Source organism: Colletes gigas, unplaced genomic scaffold (assembly GCF_013123115.1).
Source record: "Colletes gigas isolate AHSC1104 unplaced genomic scaffold, ASM1312311v1 Colletes_gigas_Sc00020, whole genome shotgun sequence".
Classification (NCBI taxonomy): Eukaryota; Metazoa; Arthropoda; class Insecta; order Hymenoptera; family Colletidae; genus Colletes; species Colletes gigas.
In genome coordinates this window covers 3,222,290-3,242,721 of record NW_025106649.1, presented here as the reverse complement: position 1 = coordinate 3,242,721, position 20,432 = coordinate 3,222,290, and the positions used below count along the sequence as shown (strand labels likewise).

The following is a 20,432-nucleotide window of genomic DNA, read 5'->3' as shown; positions in this document are numbered from 1 at the left end:
TTCTTCTTGGAGAAGAAGAGATTTAATTTGTAAATATGAAAATGTTCCCATAGAAGTTGCGTTTCTTTTAAATCGGCGATGATTCTTTACAGTGTATCGACATAAACGAATGCGAATTCGCTGGTGCTTGCGGAAGGGGTGCTCTGTGCGTGAACGTACCCGGTGGACACAAGTGCGAGTGTCCGGAGGGTTATAACGGCAATCCCGAGGAAGAATGCGTGGACATCGACGAGTGTGCTCGCAGCCCTTGCGGTCGTTCAGCTCACTGCACAAACGTTCACGGCAGTTTCCGTTGCTCTTGCCCGGAAGGAATGAGCGGCGATCCTTGGACGGGCTGTCACGGTGAGTAACGCGATTCCTAATTATCCGAAACATTATTAACCCGCGCTGTACGTAGCTACACGAACAACCATTAAATTACGTCTGCCTGCAGATCCTCGAACTGGTAAGTCGAACTGTAGAAAGAACACCGGCTACAGAATTCCATACGCTCTAACACCGAACACCTCGAGTAACAGTGTCCACGCATCGTTAATAATCTGATTGTTAACTAGCAAACGTAGTATCGTACGGAAACAGTTTGTACGTGTGTTCGTTTCGTACGCGATGCTTGTGCAGTAACACGATTAACGAAACGCCACGTTCGTATCGTAGAGAACGACACTAAAAATCACTAACCGTCGCTAACAGATGTAAACGAGTGCGAGGACGGCACTGCGTGCGCCGCGGACGCCGATTGCGTGAACACAGAGGGTAGTTTCGAGTGCAGATGCCGGTCCGGATATCAAATGGATTCCAGCCACGGTTGCATCGACGTGAACGAGTGCAGTCGGACGGACGCGTGCGCGACGAACGCGAGATGCATCAATGTCCCGGGATCGTACAAGTGCATCTGCCCGCAGGGCTTCATCGGTCAAGGGCTAACATTGTGCGAAAGTCAGTCCTCCCCTAACTCTATACGATGTTGCTAGCACCGCCCCTGGTAATCAGTAATAATACTCACCGTCCGATTAACCCTGTTGATTAACAGACGTGAACGAATGCGAGAGAAACCCTTGCGGCGAGAACGCCGAGTGCAGCGACACAATCGGCAGCTTCGCGTGCAGCTGCAAGGCGGACTACACCGGCGATCCGTTTAAGGGATGCAGCGGTCAGCTATCGAGATTATAGTTTCTCTCTTTATTTCCGCTTCTCTTGCCACTTTAGTCGACAGCTGGTAGAGAAACAACGTCCTGGAGTTCAGAGTTACGGTCGAACATCGGCATTTCGAATTTCGACTAAACGCGATGTAAAGCAATGCACTTATCCGGGCAGTAAATAATTCGAATCATCGATGCTCGGCTGTATCTTAAATTGGACATCTTTTGTTTTGTTCTTTGATTACTGAACGCTTTCTCTATCCCTGTTAATCTAATTTTGTAAATACTTTTCTATGTAATATGCATTTATTTCTAGTTAATACCACTTTTCCCACTTTCACGATACTTCTACGACGACTCTGCGTTCATACACCAAATAATTGTGCGCGCTATGCTTCTTAATGTTTCGTATGCTCGATAAGTCTACCTAACACCTTCGGATTTTTGCGTTGGATTGACTATAAGAGGATCGTGCGTTTTCTGAGTCTCTTTCTACTTAAATTTCGATGATGTTTCCTTTTAGACGCGCCTTTTAAGTATCTTCTTTCGGTAACGTTTACTTTTACGATGCCCGACTAGATATCGACGAATGCACTGCGTTGGAGAATCCTTGCGGAAGGTACGCGACTTGCAAAAACACGGATCCTGGATACACTTGTGTCTGTCAGCCGGGGTACAGTGCCAACCCCAGTCCGACAGTCGCCTGTGAACAGGTAATTTGTTATTAATTATTAATTCGGACTGCAAAGAGACCACGTTTATGCCTTCACTGCAACAAAAACTCGCAGACCGACGTGACCACCCTTTGCAAATCGAATTTCGACTGCGTGAACAACGCCGAGTGCATCGAGGGGCAGTGCTTCTGCAAAAACGGGTTCAAGGCCGTTGGGGCGGAATGCGTGGACCTCGACGAGTGTCTCTCGAATCCCTGTGGACCGGCGTCGATCTGCACCAACTCGAGAGGAAGCTACCACTGCGAGTGCGAATCCGGTTTTGTTGGAACTCCGCCGCACATACCTTGTAAAGGTAAGTTAACTCCAAGTAATAACAATTGTTGTCGAGTGGTGATTACAGGAGATTATATCTCGAAATAATGATAAATGGAGTTGCTATTATAATAAATGGCGCACATGGAAAAAAGTAGCAATTGCGTTTTTGTTAACGTCCAGCACCCTGCGACGAAGTGACTTGCGGAGAACACGCGTTCTGCAAAGCGGACGGCCACGAGGCGTATTGCATCTGCGAGGATGGCTGGACCTTCAATCCAAACGATATTGCGGCCGGATGCGTTGGTAAGAATTAAATTGTCGAGGGTTTGAAGTGTTCAACTTCTTCGCTGCGTAGTGCTTTAAATGTACGTGGAATTTTTTAATTAGATATAAACGAGTGCGACGCGGTAAATGGACCTTCGGGACGCTGTGGGAAGAACGCAGTCTGCACGAACACCTTTGGCGGCTTCACTTGTCAGTGCAAGCCTGGATACTCTGGAAACGCTTTTAAGCAGTGCATAGGTAAAATATCCGAGCGTCCAACATGACCGTTACGTAGCAAAGAACCTTCTTTTACTTGATAATTGTCCTTTGGTTTTAAAAAACAGACGTAGACGAGTGCACGAGACAGGACGTGTGTGGTCACGGTGCCACATGCGCGAATACAGAAGGTTCCTACACATGTACCTGCCCGGAGGGGACTATTCCTGATCCAGACCCTTCCATCAAGTGCGTCGGCATAGTTACTTGCGAGGTTGATGGCGACTGTCCTGGAAATGCCATTTGTGATTCACAGAAGCGCTGTCTGTGCCCCGAGCCCAACGTTGGCAACGATTGCAGACGTGTGTAGATTAAGAGTCAAGCTTCTCCGTAAACACGACATGCCTATATTATGATTAAGTATACGAATTTCTTAAATTAGATCCGTGCGAAGACTTGTCCTGCGGGCCAAATGCTCACTGCATGCTTTCCAACGACGTGGCGACGTGTCTCTGTCGCAACGGCTACACAGGAAAGCCCGGGGTGAAGGGTGGCTGCAGAGACATCGACGAGTGCGCCATCAATCCGTGCCCCCAGGGCGCGATTTGCAATAACGAGCCCGGCTCCTTCTCGTGTCAGTGCCCCAGCGGCACTACGGGCGATCCTTACAGCGGCGGATGCCAGGAGTCGAAAGCTCCTCACATCTGCGGCCCCAGCACCCCGTGCCCGGCTGGAGAACAGTGCATCAAGGACGAGTTCGTGGGCAGCAGCGTGTGCATCTGTCAACGGGGCTACACGCGCGATCACGAGACAGGCAAATGCAGAGACATCAACGAGTGCATGGAACTCAGGGAGAAGCCCGCGTGCGGCGTCAATGCCATTTGCAAGAATCTGCCCGGCAGCTACGAGTGTCAATGCCCGCCTGGCTTTAATGGAAATCCGTTTTCGCTGTGCGAAGGTAAGACAATTTTGTTGAAATAATATATGATTCTGTTCATTCTATTCATTTATGAAGCTTTTAAAATGATTTGTAATCACAATTATAGAATGCAACAGCATCGAGTGTCAGTGTCAGCCCCCATACAAGATCGTCAAGGGCAAGTGCATGTTGGCTGGATGTTCCAAGGGGGAGAAATGCCCCAGCGGTGCTGAATGCATAACGATAGCTGGAGGAGTCAGTTACTGTGCTTGTCCTAAGGGCTACACTACTAAAGTTGATGGTTCTTGCGAGGGTTAGTACTTAAACTTTGCCTTTGAACCCTCGAGCGATCGCCTGTACCGATAAATCAGAGGACCTAATGACTTCAATTTGCAGATATAAACGAATGCATCATTGGACACCAAGTTTGCGGTTACGGAGCTGAGTGTGTAAACCTGCCAGGCTCGTATCAGTGCGTCTGCCCACACGGTTATGGCGGAGACCCTTATAATGGTCTCTGTTCTCCGGCTCAGAAGAGGTGCACCAGCGATAACGAGTGCAAGGCGAACGAAAAGTGCGTGCAACCGGGCGAATGCGTCTGTCCACCACCGTTTTACTCGGACGCTCTAGATGGGAATCTTTGCAAGAGTGAGTTTCCTTTTGCAAGACAATTTTCCAAGGATTATACAGACTTATACGGATTAATACTGTTTTACTTATTGATACTATAGATCCATGCGACCGGTTCCCATGTGGCATAAACGCGAAATGCACACCGAGCGACCCACCGAGATGCATGTGCGAGGCTGGCTACGAAGGAGACCCACAGCACGGTTGTGTGGACGTCAACGAATGTTCAAACAACCCCTGTGGACACGGTGCTTATTGCATCAACACCAAGGGTGACCATATTTGCGAGTGTCCAAGAGGAACTGTCGGCGATCCTTACACCGCCGGTTGCACGGGAGTGGCTGTAGCGAAAAACGAGTGTTCCTCGAACGACGACTGCGATAACATATTCGCCTGCGATAACGGAAGATGCGTGAACCCTTGCGACAACATACCTTGCGGGCCTAATGCGTACTGCGAGCCTGACAAGCATGCTGCCTGGTGTAGATGCGTAATCGGGTTCGTTGAGGGCAAGAACAACGAATGCGTTTCTCGTAAGTACCAGCAGAGAAGGAAAGAGTGACATTACTTTTGACTAACTTAAAAAGTACGCGACAAACATACGTTCAAAATCAATGTGCAGAGTGCGATGGCTTCGTCTGCGGCTCTGGAGCCCAGTGCATCGTGAGCTACAGCGGACCGACCTGCAAGTGCATCGAGGGTTTCATGGGCAATCCGTTTCCCGGTGGACAATGTCTACCTGATGTCTGTTCCCCGGAAGTTCCCTGTGCAGAGCCAAGCGTCTGCATAAGCGGAAGATGCAAGCGTCGTTGCGAGGGCATAGTCTGCGGAGTGGGAGCCTCTTGCGATCCAGCGACCAACAAATGCGTCTGCAATCCGTACTTCATTGGAAATCCAGACCTCCTTTGCATGCCACGTACGTGATAAAAATTAGAATCAATGCTCATAACGACGTATTTGAAGGTTTTGCAGAATTGTAAGCGAATAATGTAATATTCTTGCAATTCGATAGCGATTCAACCTGCTATCTGTGATCCCAGTTGTGGTACAAACGCCCACTGCGAGTACAGTTTGCAAGAATCAAAGTGCATTTGCAATCCTGGAACCACCGGAAATCCGTACCATGGATGCGGTGTGCAACAGAAGTCTGACTGTTCGACTGCACTCTGCGGCAAAGATGCACATTGCAGCACTGGAGTAAATGCTGTGGAGTGTCTGTGCCCTCCTGGATACGCAGGGAACCCATACATTCAATGTTTCGGTTAGTACACATTCTTTTAAGTAGAATACGACTTTTTCGCGAAAGGCAGAAAACGATTTCACCCATGTTTCCAGATATCAACGAGTGCAACGGAAACGCATGCGGAGGAAACGCGGTCTGTATCAACACGATCGGCAGTTACGACTGCCGCTGCAAGGAAGGATTCTTTGGCAATCCTTTCGTCGGTTGCCAACAAGTGCAAGTGGGCCCGTGCACGGACCCAGCGACCTGCACCTGCAGCGAGACCGTACCCTGTCCTTTCGACTACACGTGCGTTCAAAGCAAATGCATGAACCGTTGCAGCGACGTGAAATGCGGACCTCGATCGGTTTGCCAAGACGGGGCCTGCGTCTGTCCGCCTGGCTACAGCGGCAACCCGAACGATCTCAGCAAAGGGTGCTACCTGCACGGCCACTGCTCCAACGACCTGGACTGTGAACCTCAACAAATCTGCTTTCAAGTGGGCAAGGGCGTTCGAAAATGCGTGGACGCGTGCAGCAAACTGCAGTGCGGTCCGAACGCACTGTGCGTCGCCCAGCATCACGTCTCCTCTTGTTTGTGCATCGACGGGTACCAGGGTAATCCCATCAACTTGGTAGAAGGCTGTCAACCTTCAAAGTCGGTGGTAACACCCGGCTGCAGTCACGACTCGGAGTGCCAGGAGGGCGCGTTCTGCATCCTCCTCGACAACGGGGCCTACGAGTGCGTGAATCCGTGCAGCAAAGTGGTCTGCGGCGCCCACCAAAAATGCGAGCCAGATATAATCCCCGGCCACGCGACCTGCAAGTGTCAGGACGGATACGAGTGGAACCCGATCCTATCGTCGTGCGAGAAGCCCTCGGTTCCCGATTGCATTTCCGACGACGACTGCCACTCCACCGAAGCCTGCAGACCGGACGCCCTCGGGGTGCTCAAGTGCGTGGCTGTGTGTCGCAGCTTCACCTGCGCGATCCACTCTCAGTGCGTGGCCGAGCGACACCGCGGCCGCTGCGAATGTCTACCCGGCTTCGTCGGGAACCCTAACGACCGACAAGGCTGTCAGACGCCCAAGAAGGATCACTGCTCTACCGACAGCGAGTGCCCAGAGGATCAGACCTGCAGGAGCACGGACGAGGGCCTACTGACTTGCCAATCGGTCTGCAACTTCGTCTCCTGCGGACCCAACGCTCTCTGCGTGGTCCACAACCATGTGGCGAACTGCGAGTGTCCGCCTGGACTCTACGCCGGTGACCCCAATGACGCGGTCAAAGGGTGCCGTACCGTTCCTTGCGTCTACAACATCGACTGTCCGCCCACGCAACTTTGCAACAGATTGACGCACACCTGCTACGACGTGTGCGACGAGGACGCTTGCGGAGCGAACGCCGTCTGCATCGCGGACGATCACAGAGCGATCTGTCAGTGTCCTCCCGGTCTTCGACCCAATCCAGTTCCGGACGTGGAGTGCGTCGCCATCGAGGCCTGTCATCCGAATCCCTGTCACGAGTCCGCGCTCTGCGTTCCAGGACCCTCGAACAACCCTGTGTGCCAGTGTCCGTCGAATTTCGTAGGCGATCCTTACTCGACAGGATGCCAGCCTGAAGGCTATTGCGCTAACGCCAAGGACTGTCCTGTTCATTCCATTTGCCACAACCATCGTTGTGTTAATCCCTGCGAGGATGCTTGCGGGCCGAACTCGATCTGCGAGGTTCTGAACGGGCAAACCACATGCAAGTGTATCAATAACTTTGTGCCATCTTCGAAGGGTCCGCAGGACGGATGCGTCCGCACTTTGAACTATTGTACCGTCGATGCTGATTGCAACGAAAGCGTCTGCCTTGAGGGGCAGTGCATAGGTAGGTCAAATTTCAGAAACGTATGGTTTTTCTTTGAGTGCGTGTATGTAAAAAATATTCTCGAAATATTCTTCCAGTTGTGTGTCGAACGGCAGGCGACTGCTCCGCAGGTGAAAAGTGTGTGAACAAAAAATGCACGGTTCCCTGTGTCTCCCACAGCCAATGTCAGCTCGATCAGGCTTGCGTGAACGGGGGATGCATTCTGGGATGTCGAAGCAATAAGAACTGCCCTACCACGCAATCCTGTATTAACAATAAATGTCAAGGTATGCTCCCAAAAACGAAAGGACAATGTACTTTCTTGTCCAAGTCAAACTGTGAATTGTTAAGGTTATCTTTTCTCTCAGATCCATGCAGCAAGAAAGATGTCTGCGGTCCAAACGCGATTTGCAGTTGCACCAATCATGCGACAGTATGTACCTGTCCGTTAGGCTTCCACGGAAATCCCACGCCCCAACAGGGCTGTGTCAGAGTGCCAAATATATGCGACGGTGCTCAAGATTGTCCCAGTCAGCACGTGTGTGTCTCTGGATTTTGTCAATGCCAGTGCAGCGAGCAGAACAACTGTGCTCAAGGAGAACGCTGCAGGAACGGAATATGCGTCAAGATTTGCTATGGCGACAGTAATTGTTTGCCTGGTGAACTTTGCATCGACGGACTCTGCGAGGTTGGATGCACTTCTGACGCTGGGTGCAAGGACAACGAAGTCTGCATCAACAACAAATGCAGGTACGCGAAACATGTATACTACATTCATTATAACATTAAATTCCTTCAATCGATAACAATTACAGTTGTTGTTTAGCATACAATTACTGACTAGTGATGTCATCGTAAGTATCTGGTTCATGTTTATTAATGACCGTTTTGATCTACATTGTTCAATAATCGATGCACCGATGAACGATAATAATCGTTCGGTATTTTCCTATTAATATTTTCAGATGCAGTCACGGATTCGTGGCAGGGCCGGAACATTGTCTGGATATCAATGAATGCGACGATCAACCTTGCCATTCGACCGGAGAGTGTGTCAATCTCCATGGATCCTATCGCTGTGTGTGCCCACAAGGCACTGCTGGAGATCCTGTGGGATCAGGTTGCGTGATACCACATCAGTGCACCGTAAACTCCGATTGTCCCGAATCTCAGGCCTGCAACCAGCACAATTGCACCGATCCTTGCTCTCAGGGCGACTGTGGATCGAACACAATTTGCTCCGCCGTGGATCACTCTGCCGTCTGTCAGTGTCAGCCTGGTTACATCGGTGACGCCTCCGGATGTTTCAGAGTGGAATGCCTTTCCAACAACGACTGTCCCACGGATAAATATTGCAATCAGGATACCAACAAGTGCAGCAGTAAGTGAATTAAACTCTTCTTTTAAAACCTTATTACATATTTTGATAAATGCGTCCGTTATACACAATTGACTTTAATTATTCAGGTCCTTGCAATCAGATGAACTGTGGATATGGTAACTGTATAGCTTCGGACCACGTAGGTGTGTGCAAATGTTTCCCCGGTTTTGTGCTGGTGGGTGATGTTTGCGTGGATGTCAACGAGTGTTCGGAGAATCCTTGTCATTCCACCGCGGTGTAAGTAATTTTTAACCCACACTGACACCGTGAAGGTAAGAGCAGAATAATGGAAATGTCTTTCTATAGTTGTCAAAATACGGACGGTTCGTACACTTGCGTTTGTCCGCACGGTTTGGTGGGCGATCCCGTCAAGTCCGGTTGCAAACAACCCGGCGACTGCTTCTCGGACTTTGATTGTCCAGTCTCTGCTGCTTGCGTCGACAACACGTGCAGAAACCCTTGCGACGTGTCACCTGTTTGCGGCAGGAACGCGGAGTGTTTCGTCCAAGGACACGTCCCGCATTGTAGGTGTCCTGGCCAGACCACCGGAAATCCAACAGTGAGTTCCTTTATTTTTAATAAAAATTGCAACTTAAGACAGGTTTGTTCAAGGTACTTTTTTGATTCCAGTCGGAATGCATTCACTTGGAGTGCAACTATCACAGCGACTGCAGTCCGTCGGATGCTTGTTTCAACCATAAATGCGTCGATCCTTGTTCCCTCTCGAACGTCTGCGGTCAGGGAGCCGATTGTTCTCCGCTGAATCATAGTGCTGTGTGCACCTGTCAACCTGGTGGTACGGGCGACCCAAATCTGGGATGCACACCCGTTCAGTACTGCAAATCCGACTCGCAGTGTGCAACTGGATCGGCTTGCAACGGTGGAATATGCACAGGTAATGCAAATTAACTTTATTTTGCGGATCGATTGAACCGAGTGACAGATTCAATTTTTGCCCATCTCTGTTCTAAATCATAGTAACTTGATTCTAATGAACACTTGATTGAATTTGCATACTTTATAGCGCTCTGTGGTAGTACAAGAGATTGCATCGGTGATCAATTATGCATAAACGGACTCTGTCAACCCACTTGCAAGAGCAACTCCAGTTGTCCCGAATACCAGTACTGTCAGAACAATATTTGCGTCCAGGAATTGCGTTGCATATCCGACGATGATTGTTCTTACGACGAGAGGTGTATCAAGAACAATATTGGACAAGCAGAGTGCCGTAAGACTTGTGACTTGATCTTCTGTGGACGCAACGCTGAATGCGGAGCGGACAATCATGTCGCGGTGTGCTCCTGCAAGGGTGGTTTCTTCGGGAACCCCAAGGACGATAAGATCGGTTGTCAACCCATCGAGTGCGAGAACAACGAAGACTGTACCGAGGAGAAGATTTGTCACACACACAAGTGCAGAATTGCCTGTCTGGCCCATAATCCTTGCGGCGTTAATGCTATCTGCACCGCGGAGAAACACGTCCAGGTAATAATTTCACAATTATTAGAAATTTGTAATACTTATTGCAGTTTTTTGCGTCCTTAGATAGTAAGTTGTACTTTTAATTTTCAGATTTGCACATGCCAGCCAGGATATACTGGAGAACCAACTCACGGATGCCAGCTAATCGATTACTGTTCGAACGAGCCTTGCGCTCCTGGAGCTCTGTGCGAGAATTCCAGAGGATCTTACAAGTGTCACTGTCAACAAAGCATGGTCGGGGATCCCTACAACAGCGGCTGTCAACCGCCGGTCGAGTGTCTACACGATGAGGACTGTCCATTGTCTGCCAAATGCATAAATGTTAACAATGTTCCAAAGTGTTTCGGTACGTATCAAAAAACGTTTCATTTTGGCTTTCGTAATATCATGTATTCCATATTTCAGATGTATGTTCGCGAACGCAATGTGGACCGAACTCCGATTGCGTTGCGGCCAATCACGCTGCAGCCTGTCAGTGTCGGTCCGATTACGAGGGCGATCCTAACAATTTGAGCGTGGGCTGTCGACCGAAACCGGTTGTTTGCTCCTCAGCCGCGGACTGCTCGGCCACCACCTACTGTTACGAGGGAATCTGTCGACGTGAGTATCATCTAATAAGCGAGGAGGCGCGATCGACTCTATATGGGATTATAAAATTACGTAATTTGAAATTCCTTCAGCGTCCTGCCAGTCGGACGAAGAATGCAATCTGTCGGACGTGTGCCTGAATGGACAATGCCTGGATCCGTGCGACCTTAGATCCGCGTGCGGAATAAACGCTGACTGCGACGTGAGAAGTCATATTAAACAGTGCAGCTGTCCGCTTGGCTTCACCGGCAACTCGGAAGTAGAATGCGTGAGGCGTAAGTTCAATATTTATTCTACCATTAATTTACAGTTCCAAGAATGTTCTATCAAGACTTATCATAAAATTCTTTTAAAATCGTTTCAGTGCCCGTGTCCTGCAGAGACACCAACGATTGCAGTGACGGTAACACCTGTCGCGACAATGTTTGCCTTCCAATATGTAACAGCGACAACGAATGCGCGTTTAATGAAAAATGCGTCCGAGGAAACTGTCTGTTAACCTGCCGACTGGACAACGACTGTTTCCTAGGCCATATTTGTCTGCACAACATGTGCACGTTCGGTTGTCGCGCGGACGAGGACTGCAACGCGAATCAGGCCTGCATCACGAACAAGTGCATCGACCCCTGCGAGGCCACTCCCTGCGGACCGAACGCTAAATGCACCGTGTTCAATCAACGGGCCACCTGTTCGTGTCCTGTGGGATTCATGCCCAACCCGACCGCGAAAGTGGCTTGTCTGAGGTCCCCTGGATCTGGTTGTCAAGCGAACAGAGATTGCTCGACGGGAACAGCTTGCATCAGCGGCATTTGCACGCCCGTTTGTTCGACGGACTTGAACTGCTTGAGCAACGAGCGTTGCGACTCTTCCGGTATTTGCAAGTCGTTGTGCAGAAGGGACGAAGACTGCAGAAGCGGAGAAATCTGCGAGGGACTCGTCTGCGCCATCGGGTGCCGTTCCGACGTCGAGTGCCAAGAAAATTACGCTTGCGTGGACAACCAGTGTCAAGGTGAGGTTCATGATTATTTAAAAACTAATCAGAATTCAGACCTAATCGAATTGAAAATTATTCCTTTTTATTCTATCGACCCATAGATCCGTGTTCGTTGCCCGATGCCTGTGGAGCAAACGCGAAGTGCTCGGTTGCGAATCACCGGAAATTATGCGCCTGTCCCGCACCGCTTGGTGGAGATCCTCTAATCGGATGCAAACAGGCGTTTCTGCCTTGCTCGACGGAACTGGACTGCCCGACTGGTCAAACTTGTTATGGAAGATCCTGTTACGCAGCGTGTAGAAGGTATAAAGATCGACGCGATTTCCCGTCATTTTTTGCGCGGAAATTAAAGGGTATGTAAATCGTTTTACAGCGATGCTAATTGTCTGATCGACGAACGATGCGACGCCGGTATTTGCAAAACGATATGCAACAGCGACGATCATTGCGTGGCGAATCAGATATGCCAGAACAGACTATGCGATATTGGCTGTCGAAGCGACAATACGTGTCCCAACGACGAGTCCTGTTTGAACAACAAATGCAGAAGTGAGCTCGATATGCTTAATTAAGTGGTCGGTCAAGATTCTTGATCTCGATTTTTTATCAAACCAATTTGTATTCTCAGATCCCTGCGAAGGTGGCAAGGCTTGCGGAGAATGCGCGGGTTGTCGCGTGGTAAACCACGTGGCACAATGCAGCTGTCCAGCTAATTACTACGGAAACGCGTTAATTACCTGCGTGAAGTCCATGATCCCTTGTGATGGCTCCTGCGAGTGCGACGAGGTCGGTTTCTGCACGCAAAGCTGTCACAATCAGGATCAGTGCTCATGCGGGGAGGTTTGCCACTCTGGGAAATGTCGTATCAAGTGCGACATCAACAATGCCTGTCCGAAGGTATCATTAAAAAAGGAGTGCCCTGATCTTAGCTAACCACTCTTGAATGGAAATTTTTAGCGTGGGCATCTGAACTTGTTATTGTATTTCAGAGCGTTAAAGAGAAGATTACGATTTTCTGTAGCGATGTGAACGTAGTATTTATAATTTCAGGGCTACGTTTGCGACGGAGGACTTTGCCTAATCGGTTGCCGCACTCATTCCGACTGTCCATCGTCCTTATCCTGCATAAGCAGTCAGTGCGAGGATCCGTGCTCGGCCAATGGCTCCCCTTGCGGTATCAACGCTCTCTGTCGCGTTTCGAATCACCGCGCGGTGTGCCTTTGCCCGGAAGGCTTCCAAGGAGAACCGAGTCAGGAATGTTACCAACTGGAGTGTCATCGGGACGACGACTGCGAGGCGAACAAACGGTGCAGCGAGGATGGAGTTTGCACGAATCCTTGCCTGCAACACGGTGTTTGCGGCTTCAACGCCCAGTGCAGAGTGGTCAACCGAAAGGCCCAGTGCTCCTGCCCGCCTGGACACTATGGTAACCCCAAGATCAATTGCAAGAAAGGTACTCGACGTTTGTTCCCATTGAGTAGAAGGCTGTCGAGTTCAAGTACTGTAAAAAGCTTATTATCCGATGCTTCAGGAGGAGATCAGTGTCTGAGGAGACCCTGCGGCGTAAACGCTAAGTGCAGAGAGACTTTGAACGGATTCGAGTGCACGTGCGACCCTGGATGCAACGGAGATCCGCATCAGGCTTGCATCTGCGACGGTGGAGAGCTCTGCAAGGACACTCGTTGCGGAGTGAACGCTGCCTGCCGCATCTACAAGAACCAGCCACAGTGTTACTGTCCTCCTAATTTCCCGTTCGGTGACCCGATGCACGGTTGTAAGTAATTTGACGATAGTACGATTTTATATCAACTTCTAAGGGATCGTTTCAAAGGAGAAGCTTTTAAACAAATTTTATTAAATCCCCTAGTTTTGGTCTGTAGTGTAATGCGACAGTTTTCACGCGAGTCTCGTGTTTCTGATCGTAGGTAGCGTGGACAGGAGTTTAGGCGACTGTCGAACGATCGGCTGCGGAAAAGGCGCGGAATGCATACGGGACGGAACGATATTCGTGTGTCGGTGTCCACCGGGTACGAGCGGTTCGCCGGATATCGAGTGCACCACAGGTAAGGGACGACCTACTAACTGTTTAACCGGGCGGATCGATTAATTCCATGTACAGCATTTGTGACTAGCGAGCAATACTGACGATCAGAGGAACATGGTCCGTAGAATAACCATGTATCGTCTAAGTAGGACTTGAAGTAATACATAGATGTATTAATCCAGTGAATCGTTAACAATCGAGAGACAGATGTGATTGGACCGTTTACCGGATTCTATACATATATACACGCGGCAGACACACATACAGACATACAGATATACATGTATATGTTTACGTGAGACACTGGATATACCCGACAATGGTTTACATACAACCTGTACATATCTACATAGTCAGGCATACTGTACATAATGTGTCCAAAGAAAGAAACACGTTTCACAACATGTGTCACACATAACTATTCATATGTAGAATGTTTATTTCAGTATCCAATCTGTCTTGAGGAAACCATTGAAATCGAGAAAAATGAATGCTAGAGAAAAAAAAAAGTAATAAGAGAGACATATAATAGTTGATGGCATTCGATTGCAACAAGAAGGTACACATTTACAGTGAACACACTGATGATCCGTTCTTTAGACCTAGGACTAATGATACAGATTGGGAACTGCGAAAGGGACATTCTCATATACCCATGCTTGTTATTTTGCTGGATTTATTCACTGTTACGTTGTATTTTCCCTCTTATTTTCTTGAGATCTGTGGGGGCTTGTGTTGTAAATATCGCTGCTTGCCAATATTACATATATATGTAATATATATATGTACACACGTATGTATATATATTTTCTCCTCTGGACAAACGAGAGGATCGTGTCTCGCGTTTTATCCGAAATTTTAGTGTAAAGTTCGTTCTCTATTTTTTACTTCTTCACAGAGCTACCCTACTATTTCCGTATTACAAGTACAAAAAGCATGTGGTTTATGTTATTTGTGAGAAAGTTTCTTTTCACAGTTCTTATAAATGCTTTTTTCTTTTTTTTTCCTGTCCCACCATCACCAACCCGTCGATCCACCAACTGTACACCACGTCCACGACACCACGACTCTAAACCAAAATCAAACTAAAAACCAACAAAATATTTGTATACCTCGGGGGTTGAGATAGAGCGCGAATGCACCAGTGACTTAGAGTGCCCCAATGAAAAAGCCTGCATAAACCTTCAATGCGTGGACCCGTGCGGTCTGCGGGGCGCCTGTGGGATCAACGCTCTGTGTCGTGTGGTTCTGCACAAGCCGCGGTGCTCCTGTCCGCAGTGCTATATCGGTATGCCCCGCACGGCCTGTCATCCAGATCCCAAATGCGACACGCTCAATCCCAGACCTACACCGAGCATCGGTTGCTCCTCCGATCACGACTGCCCGGAGAGCCTCGCCTGTCATTCACGTACGGGCGAGTGCCGGGACCCGTGCTTGAGTTCCCGATACGCCTGCGAGGTAAACAAGAGATGCCAGGTGCGGAATCACCGGCCCACCTGCGTCTGCAAATACGGTTTCGTGGTGAACGAGGTCGGCGAGCTGACATGCGCCCCCGACACATTGACGTGCACGAGGGACTTCGACTGTCCGTCGAACGCCGCCTGCGTGAACGGGAAATGCCAGAATCCCTGTAACGTCAGAAAGAAAAAACCGTGCCCGGCCGATAAAACCTGCGACGTCCTGGACCACCGTCCCGTCTGCATATGCACACAAAACTGCAATCCCTCCCTCTCCATTTGCCTGCGAGACAGTGGCTGCTCTCCAGACTTGGCGTGCCGCAACTATCGCTGCGTGGACCCATGCAGAAACTCCACCTGTCCGGCTGATGCCCCCTGTTACGTGGAGGAGCACAAGCCTATCTGCAAGTTCTGTCCCCCCGGCTTTGTGCCAGATACTAAATACGGATGCATGGAAGGTAAACACCATTTCTCACCACCTATCTCGCTATCTTTTTCTCTCTCTCTGTCTCGCTGTCTTTTTTACTCTCGATCTGATTTAGCCGCCACCGATGTTACCGATTATTCTCTCCTACCGGATCTAACTACGATTCTTACTCTTAGCCTCACACCGGACATATACCGATTGCTACTCTTTTCAGGTTTCCGACCATTCAGACAGTGGGAAATACCCCTCTGCGATCTAGAGAACGTTTGTCACGATTTTCAAAGGGGGTATTCTGGACGCTTTCAGGCCTTAAAATGAAAATCGTGGAGTCCTTTCTATTGAATTGTCCTTCGTTTTATCAAAATTCTGGAATACCTCCTCTACGCTCCGAGCTTGGCGTCGATGATCTCGTCCACGCGTTGAAGTCACCAGAAATCACTCGCGTTTCGTATCGCTTCGAGTTTCGTTCTACATTTTTTAACAAAGCCTCGGTGATAAATGAAAGCAAAATTAATCATTGAGTGTTCACTATTTTACTAAAATAATAGCTGTCGTTGTAAATAAAGTCTAATTAACCATGAGGTGATATAAAATAATATTTGTTTTCGTAAGATGATAAAAACGTTTTGTTTTAATAGCTTCTGAGCCTATAATAACCATGATTTATGTTGTATTATCGAACTTTTAAAGACCCTTACGCCAGGCTCGCAGCGTTAACGTATGGAATGATCGACGAACGCGTTGCGTGCGATTATTTGCGGTTCACAGAGTGCTCCGTTGTCTGAATGAGAGAACGTTTCAGGTTCCAAAGTCACAGATACAACTCTTCACTCCCCAGATACCTATACTCTCCCGCTCTACTCTGTCGACGTCCTCACTGTTCAAGGATATTTTTCTCCGTTACATCTGTCTCTGTAAAGATCTAATTAATGATACTTCCGAACGATAGCTTACCTGTTATGATGCGAGCATGCCGACTGATATCTTAATTCGTAGATTATTTTGGAGTAAACAGTGTGATGGCATAGCATTAGTCTAATATAAGATGAACGCTTGAACGTTTCAGCCTCTTTACTTAATCTATCGATCTTTGTACGATCACTGTGTTTATATTGTATTGTATCCGCAGCAGCTCACCACTACACGCCCGACTATTTCTGCGAGTTCGATGGCGACTGCAACGACACAGAAGCCTGTGTCGAAGGGTCCTGCGTTGATCCTTGCGTCAACCAGTGTCAATCGGCAGTTCGGTGTTGGGTTAAAGCACACAGGCCAGTTTGTAGTTGCGACGATCACGACGATCGCTGCATGATTTCTACCCCCAGCTATTCAACAGCCGACACCATTGAAACGACCACACTTTCGACGAGTACAGAATCAAGTACTGGTTCTCTGTCGTACACATCTTCCACCATTAACGAAGAAACCTCGAGCGAGTTCGTCACCGATACCACAAAAATTCCCGTCACCGAAGAAAGTCAGTCAATTTTGCCAACGGCGAGTGTCGTTTCTGATACCAGCTCTTTCGAAGTACCTACCGTTAAAGATATATCGACCAAAGCCACAGACATTTCAACCGTTGGAGGAATCGAGTTTACTACTTCTGAGTTGTTTGAAACAACAACTACATCTCATGTTGCCAGTACGCAAAATCTACCTGAATCTACGACAGTATTCCTGCACACTCAGGAAACGAGTACCACCGAAGTTTCTACAGTTAGCGAACCGGATAAAGTTCAAATAGTCACTCCGATCACGCTTACCACTTCCACGGGAAAAGATGTCGTCATAGTAACGTCTGTACCGATAGATGAAGCCAATACAGAACTAATAACACAAATTACAGAGTCTTCAGACTCGACTAATAGAAGTCTTTCTACCGAAAGTTCTGTACTTGGTGAAAATTCTACTATGATGCCTGTTACTACGGATAGTTCGACTGTACTGTCATCTGAAAACGCCACATTAGTTATTGTAACTGCACAGTATCCCACAGAGCCAGAAGTTATTACTGTAACTGCACAGTATCCCTTAGAACAAGAAACGACTGTACATTCAACAGCTGAAGTACCTACGAATGAACCATCTACGACAATAACGCAATACTTTACAGAACAACCTCAATCGACTGAACAATTATTTACCGGACAATACTCTACAGTACAATCTCCAACGACTGAACAATATACCGTGGAAGAATCTTCAACACCTGAGCAAGCGACAGAACAACGTACTGTAGGACTGTTTACGACAACCGAGCAGCATATCACGGAGCAATTTTCGACGACTAAACAATACTCCACAGAACAACCTTCGACAACAGAATATATTACGGAACAATCTTCGATGCCTGAGCAATACTCTACAAAACAATCGTTAACAACTGAACAGTACACTACTGAACAATATTTAACAACTGTAAAATACTCCACAGAAGAGTCTTCGACAACGGAACTACATACCACATCACAATCTCCAACAACAGAACAGTACACCACAACACAACCTTTAACAACTGTAGAACAGGACACAGTACAACCTTTAATGACTGAACAATCTAGTACGGAACAGTCTTCAACAACACAATATTCCACAGAAAAATCTTTAACAACAGAGCATTATACTACGGAACGACCTATAACATCCGAACAATACCCTACTGAACAATACTCAACAACTGTAAAACATTTTACAGAACAATCTCCAATAACAGACCAGTACACTACGGAGCAATTATTAACAACTGTACAAGAGGACACAGTACAACCTTTAATAACTGAACAATCTAATACGGAACAGTCATCAACAACAACACAGTACTCCACTGATCAAACTTCAACCTCAGAGCAATACCCTACAGAAAAATCATTAATAACAAAGCAGTATACTACGGAACAATCTACAGTGACTCAACAGTACGCTACTGAACAATACTCAACAACTGAAATATATACTACACTACAAACTCCAATAACTACACAATATCCTACGAAAGAGTCTTCAACAACTGCACGGTATACCACGGAGCAACCATTAATAACTGTACAACCCTTAATTACTGAACACTATACAACGGAACAGTCGTCAACAACACAATATTCCACAGAAAAATCTTTAACAACAGAGCATTATACTACGGAACGACCTATAACATCCGAACAGTACCCTACTGAACAATACTCAACAACTGTAAAACATTTTACAGAACAATCTCCAATAACAGACCAGTACACTACGGAGCAATTATTAACAACTGTACAAGAGGACACAGTACAACCTTTAATAACTGAACAATCTAATACGGAACAGTCATCAACAACAACACAGTACTCCACTGATCAAACTTCAACCTCAGAGCAATACCCTACAGAAAAATCATTAATAACAAAGCAGTATACTACGGAACAATCTACAGTGACTCAACAGTACCATACTGAACAATACTCAACAACTGAAATATATACTACACTACAAACCGAAGTAACTACACAATATCCTATGAAAGAGTCTTCAACAACTGAACAGTATACCACGGAGCAACCATTAATAACTGTACAACCCTTAATTACTGAACACTATACAACGGAACAGTCGTCAACAACACAATATTCCACAGAAAAATCTTTAACAACAGAGCATTATACTACGGAACGACCTATAACATCCGAACAGTACCCTACTGAACAATACTCAACAACTGTAAAACATTTTACAGAACAATTTCCAATAACAGACCAGTACACTACGGAGCAATTATTAACAACTGTACAAGAGGACACAGTACAACCTTTAATAACTGAACAATCTATTACGGAACAGTCATCAACAACAACACAGTCCTCCACTGAACAAGCTTCAACCTCAGAGCAATACCCTACAGAAAAATCATTAATAACAAAGCAGTATACTACGGAACAATCTACAGTGACTCAACAGTACCATACTGAACAATACTCAACAACTGAAATATATACTACACTACAAACCGAAGTAACTACACAATATCCTATGAAAGAGTCTTCAACAACTGAACAGTATACCACGGAGCAACCATTAATAACTGTACAACCCTTAATTACTGAACACTATACAACGGAACAGTCGTCAACAACACAATATTCCACAGAAAAATCTTTAACAACAGAGCATTATACTACGGAACGACCTATAACATCCGAACAGTACCCTACTGAACAATACTCAACAACTGTAAAACATTTTACAGAACAATTTCCAATAACAGACCAGTACACTACGGAGCAATTATTAACAACTGTACAAGAGGACACAGTACAACCTTTAATAACTGAACAATCTATTACGGAACAGTCATCAACAACAACACAGTCCTCCACTGAACAAGCTTCAACCTCAGAGGAATACCCTACAGAAAGATCTTCAACAACAGAGCAGTCCATCACGGAACAATCTTTAATAACTGAACAATATTCAACAACTGTACAATACTCTACAGAACAATCTTCAACGACCAGACTAGATATTACAGAACAATCTCCAGTAACTACTCAATATCCTATAAAAGAGTATACAACAACAAAACAGTATATCTCTGAAGAGCCTTTAACAACTGCACAATATACTACAGAACAACCTCTGATAACTGAGCACTATACAACACAACTCTCTTCAACAATAATGCAGGAGTCCACTGAAAAATATTCTACAGAAGGACCCACAACTACTGAACGGTACACTATGGAACAGCCTTCAACAACTTTAGAATATGACACAGTACAACCTTTAATGACCGAAGACGATATTACTGAACAATCTTCCACGAGTAAACAATTTACCACAGAACAA

The 20,432-nt window shown here is 47.0% G+C and overlaps 1 protein-coding gene across 1 annotated transcript in view; it reads left to right on the top strand.

The window, feature by feature from the left end:
- Window positions 1-20,432, top strand: part of LOC122400816 — a 108,667-nt gene that overhangs the window by 26,372 nt on the left and 61,863 nt on the right. The window contains exons 7-39 of the mRNA XM_043402485.1: window positions 93-342; window positions 691-936; window positions 1,031-1,150; window positions 1,719-1,852; window positions 1,928-2,165; window positions 2,309-2,431; window positions 2,516-2,650; window positions 2,737-2,970; window positions 3,051-3,566; window positions 3,655-3,840; window positions 3,924-4,175; window positions 4,259-4,690; window positions 4,780-5,073; window positions 5,170-5,418; window positions 5,493-7,253; window positions 7,331-7,519; window positions 7,601-7,982; window positions 8,198-8,613; window positions 8,700-8,850; window positions 8,920-9,172; window positions 9,244-9,508; window positions 9,638-10,101; window positions 10,189-10,444; window positions 10,504-10,698; window positions 10,779-10,961; window positions 11,051-11,695; window positions 11,782-11,983; window positions 12,054-12,229; window positions 12,309-12,577; window positions 12,731-13,133; window positions 13,212-13,454; window positions 13,606-13,743; window positions 14,854-15,639. Of these exons, the coding sequence (XP_043258420.1) occupies window positions 93-342; window positions 691-936; window positions 1,031-1,150; window positions 1,719-1,852; window positions 1,928-2,165; window positions 2,309-2,431; window positions 2,516-2,650; window positions 2,737-2,970; window positions 3,051-3,566; window positions 3,655-3,840; window positions 3,924-4,175; window positions 4,259-4,690; window positions 4,780-5,073; window positions 5,170-5,418; window positions 5,493-7,253; window positions 7,331-7,519; window positions 7,601-7,982; window positions 8,198-8,613; window positions 8,700-8,850; window positions 8,920-9,172; window positions 9,244-9,508; window positions 9,638-10,101; window positions 10,189-10,444; window positions 10,504-10,698; window positions 10,779-10,961; window positions 11,051-11,695; window positions 11,782-11,983; window positions 12,054-12,229; window positions 12,309-12,577; window positions 12,731-13,133; window positions 13,212-13,454; window positions 13,606-13,743; window positions 14,854-15,639 (10,786 nt within the window). The remainder of the gene's footprint in view (window positions 1-92; window positions 343-690; window positions 937-1,030; window positions 1,151-1,718; window positions 1,853-1,927; window positions 2,166-2,308; window positions 2,432-2,515; window positions 2,651-2,736; window positions 2,971-3,050; window positions 3,567-3,654; window positions 3,841-3,923; window positions 4,176-4,258; window positions 4,691-4,779; window positions 5,074-5,169; window positions 5,419-5,492; window positions 7,254-7,330; window positions 7,520-7,600; window positions 7,983-8,197; window positions 8,614-8,699; window positions 8,851-8,919; window positions 9,173-9,243; window positions 9,509-9,637; window positions 10,102-10,188; window positions 10,445-10,503; window positions 10,699-10,778; window positions 10,962-11,050; window positions 11,696-11,781; window positions 11,984-12,053; window positions 12,230-12,308; window positions 12,578-12,730; window positions 13,134-13,211; window positions 13,455-13,605; window positions 13,744-14,853; window positions 15,640-20,432) is intronic.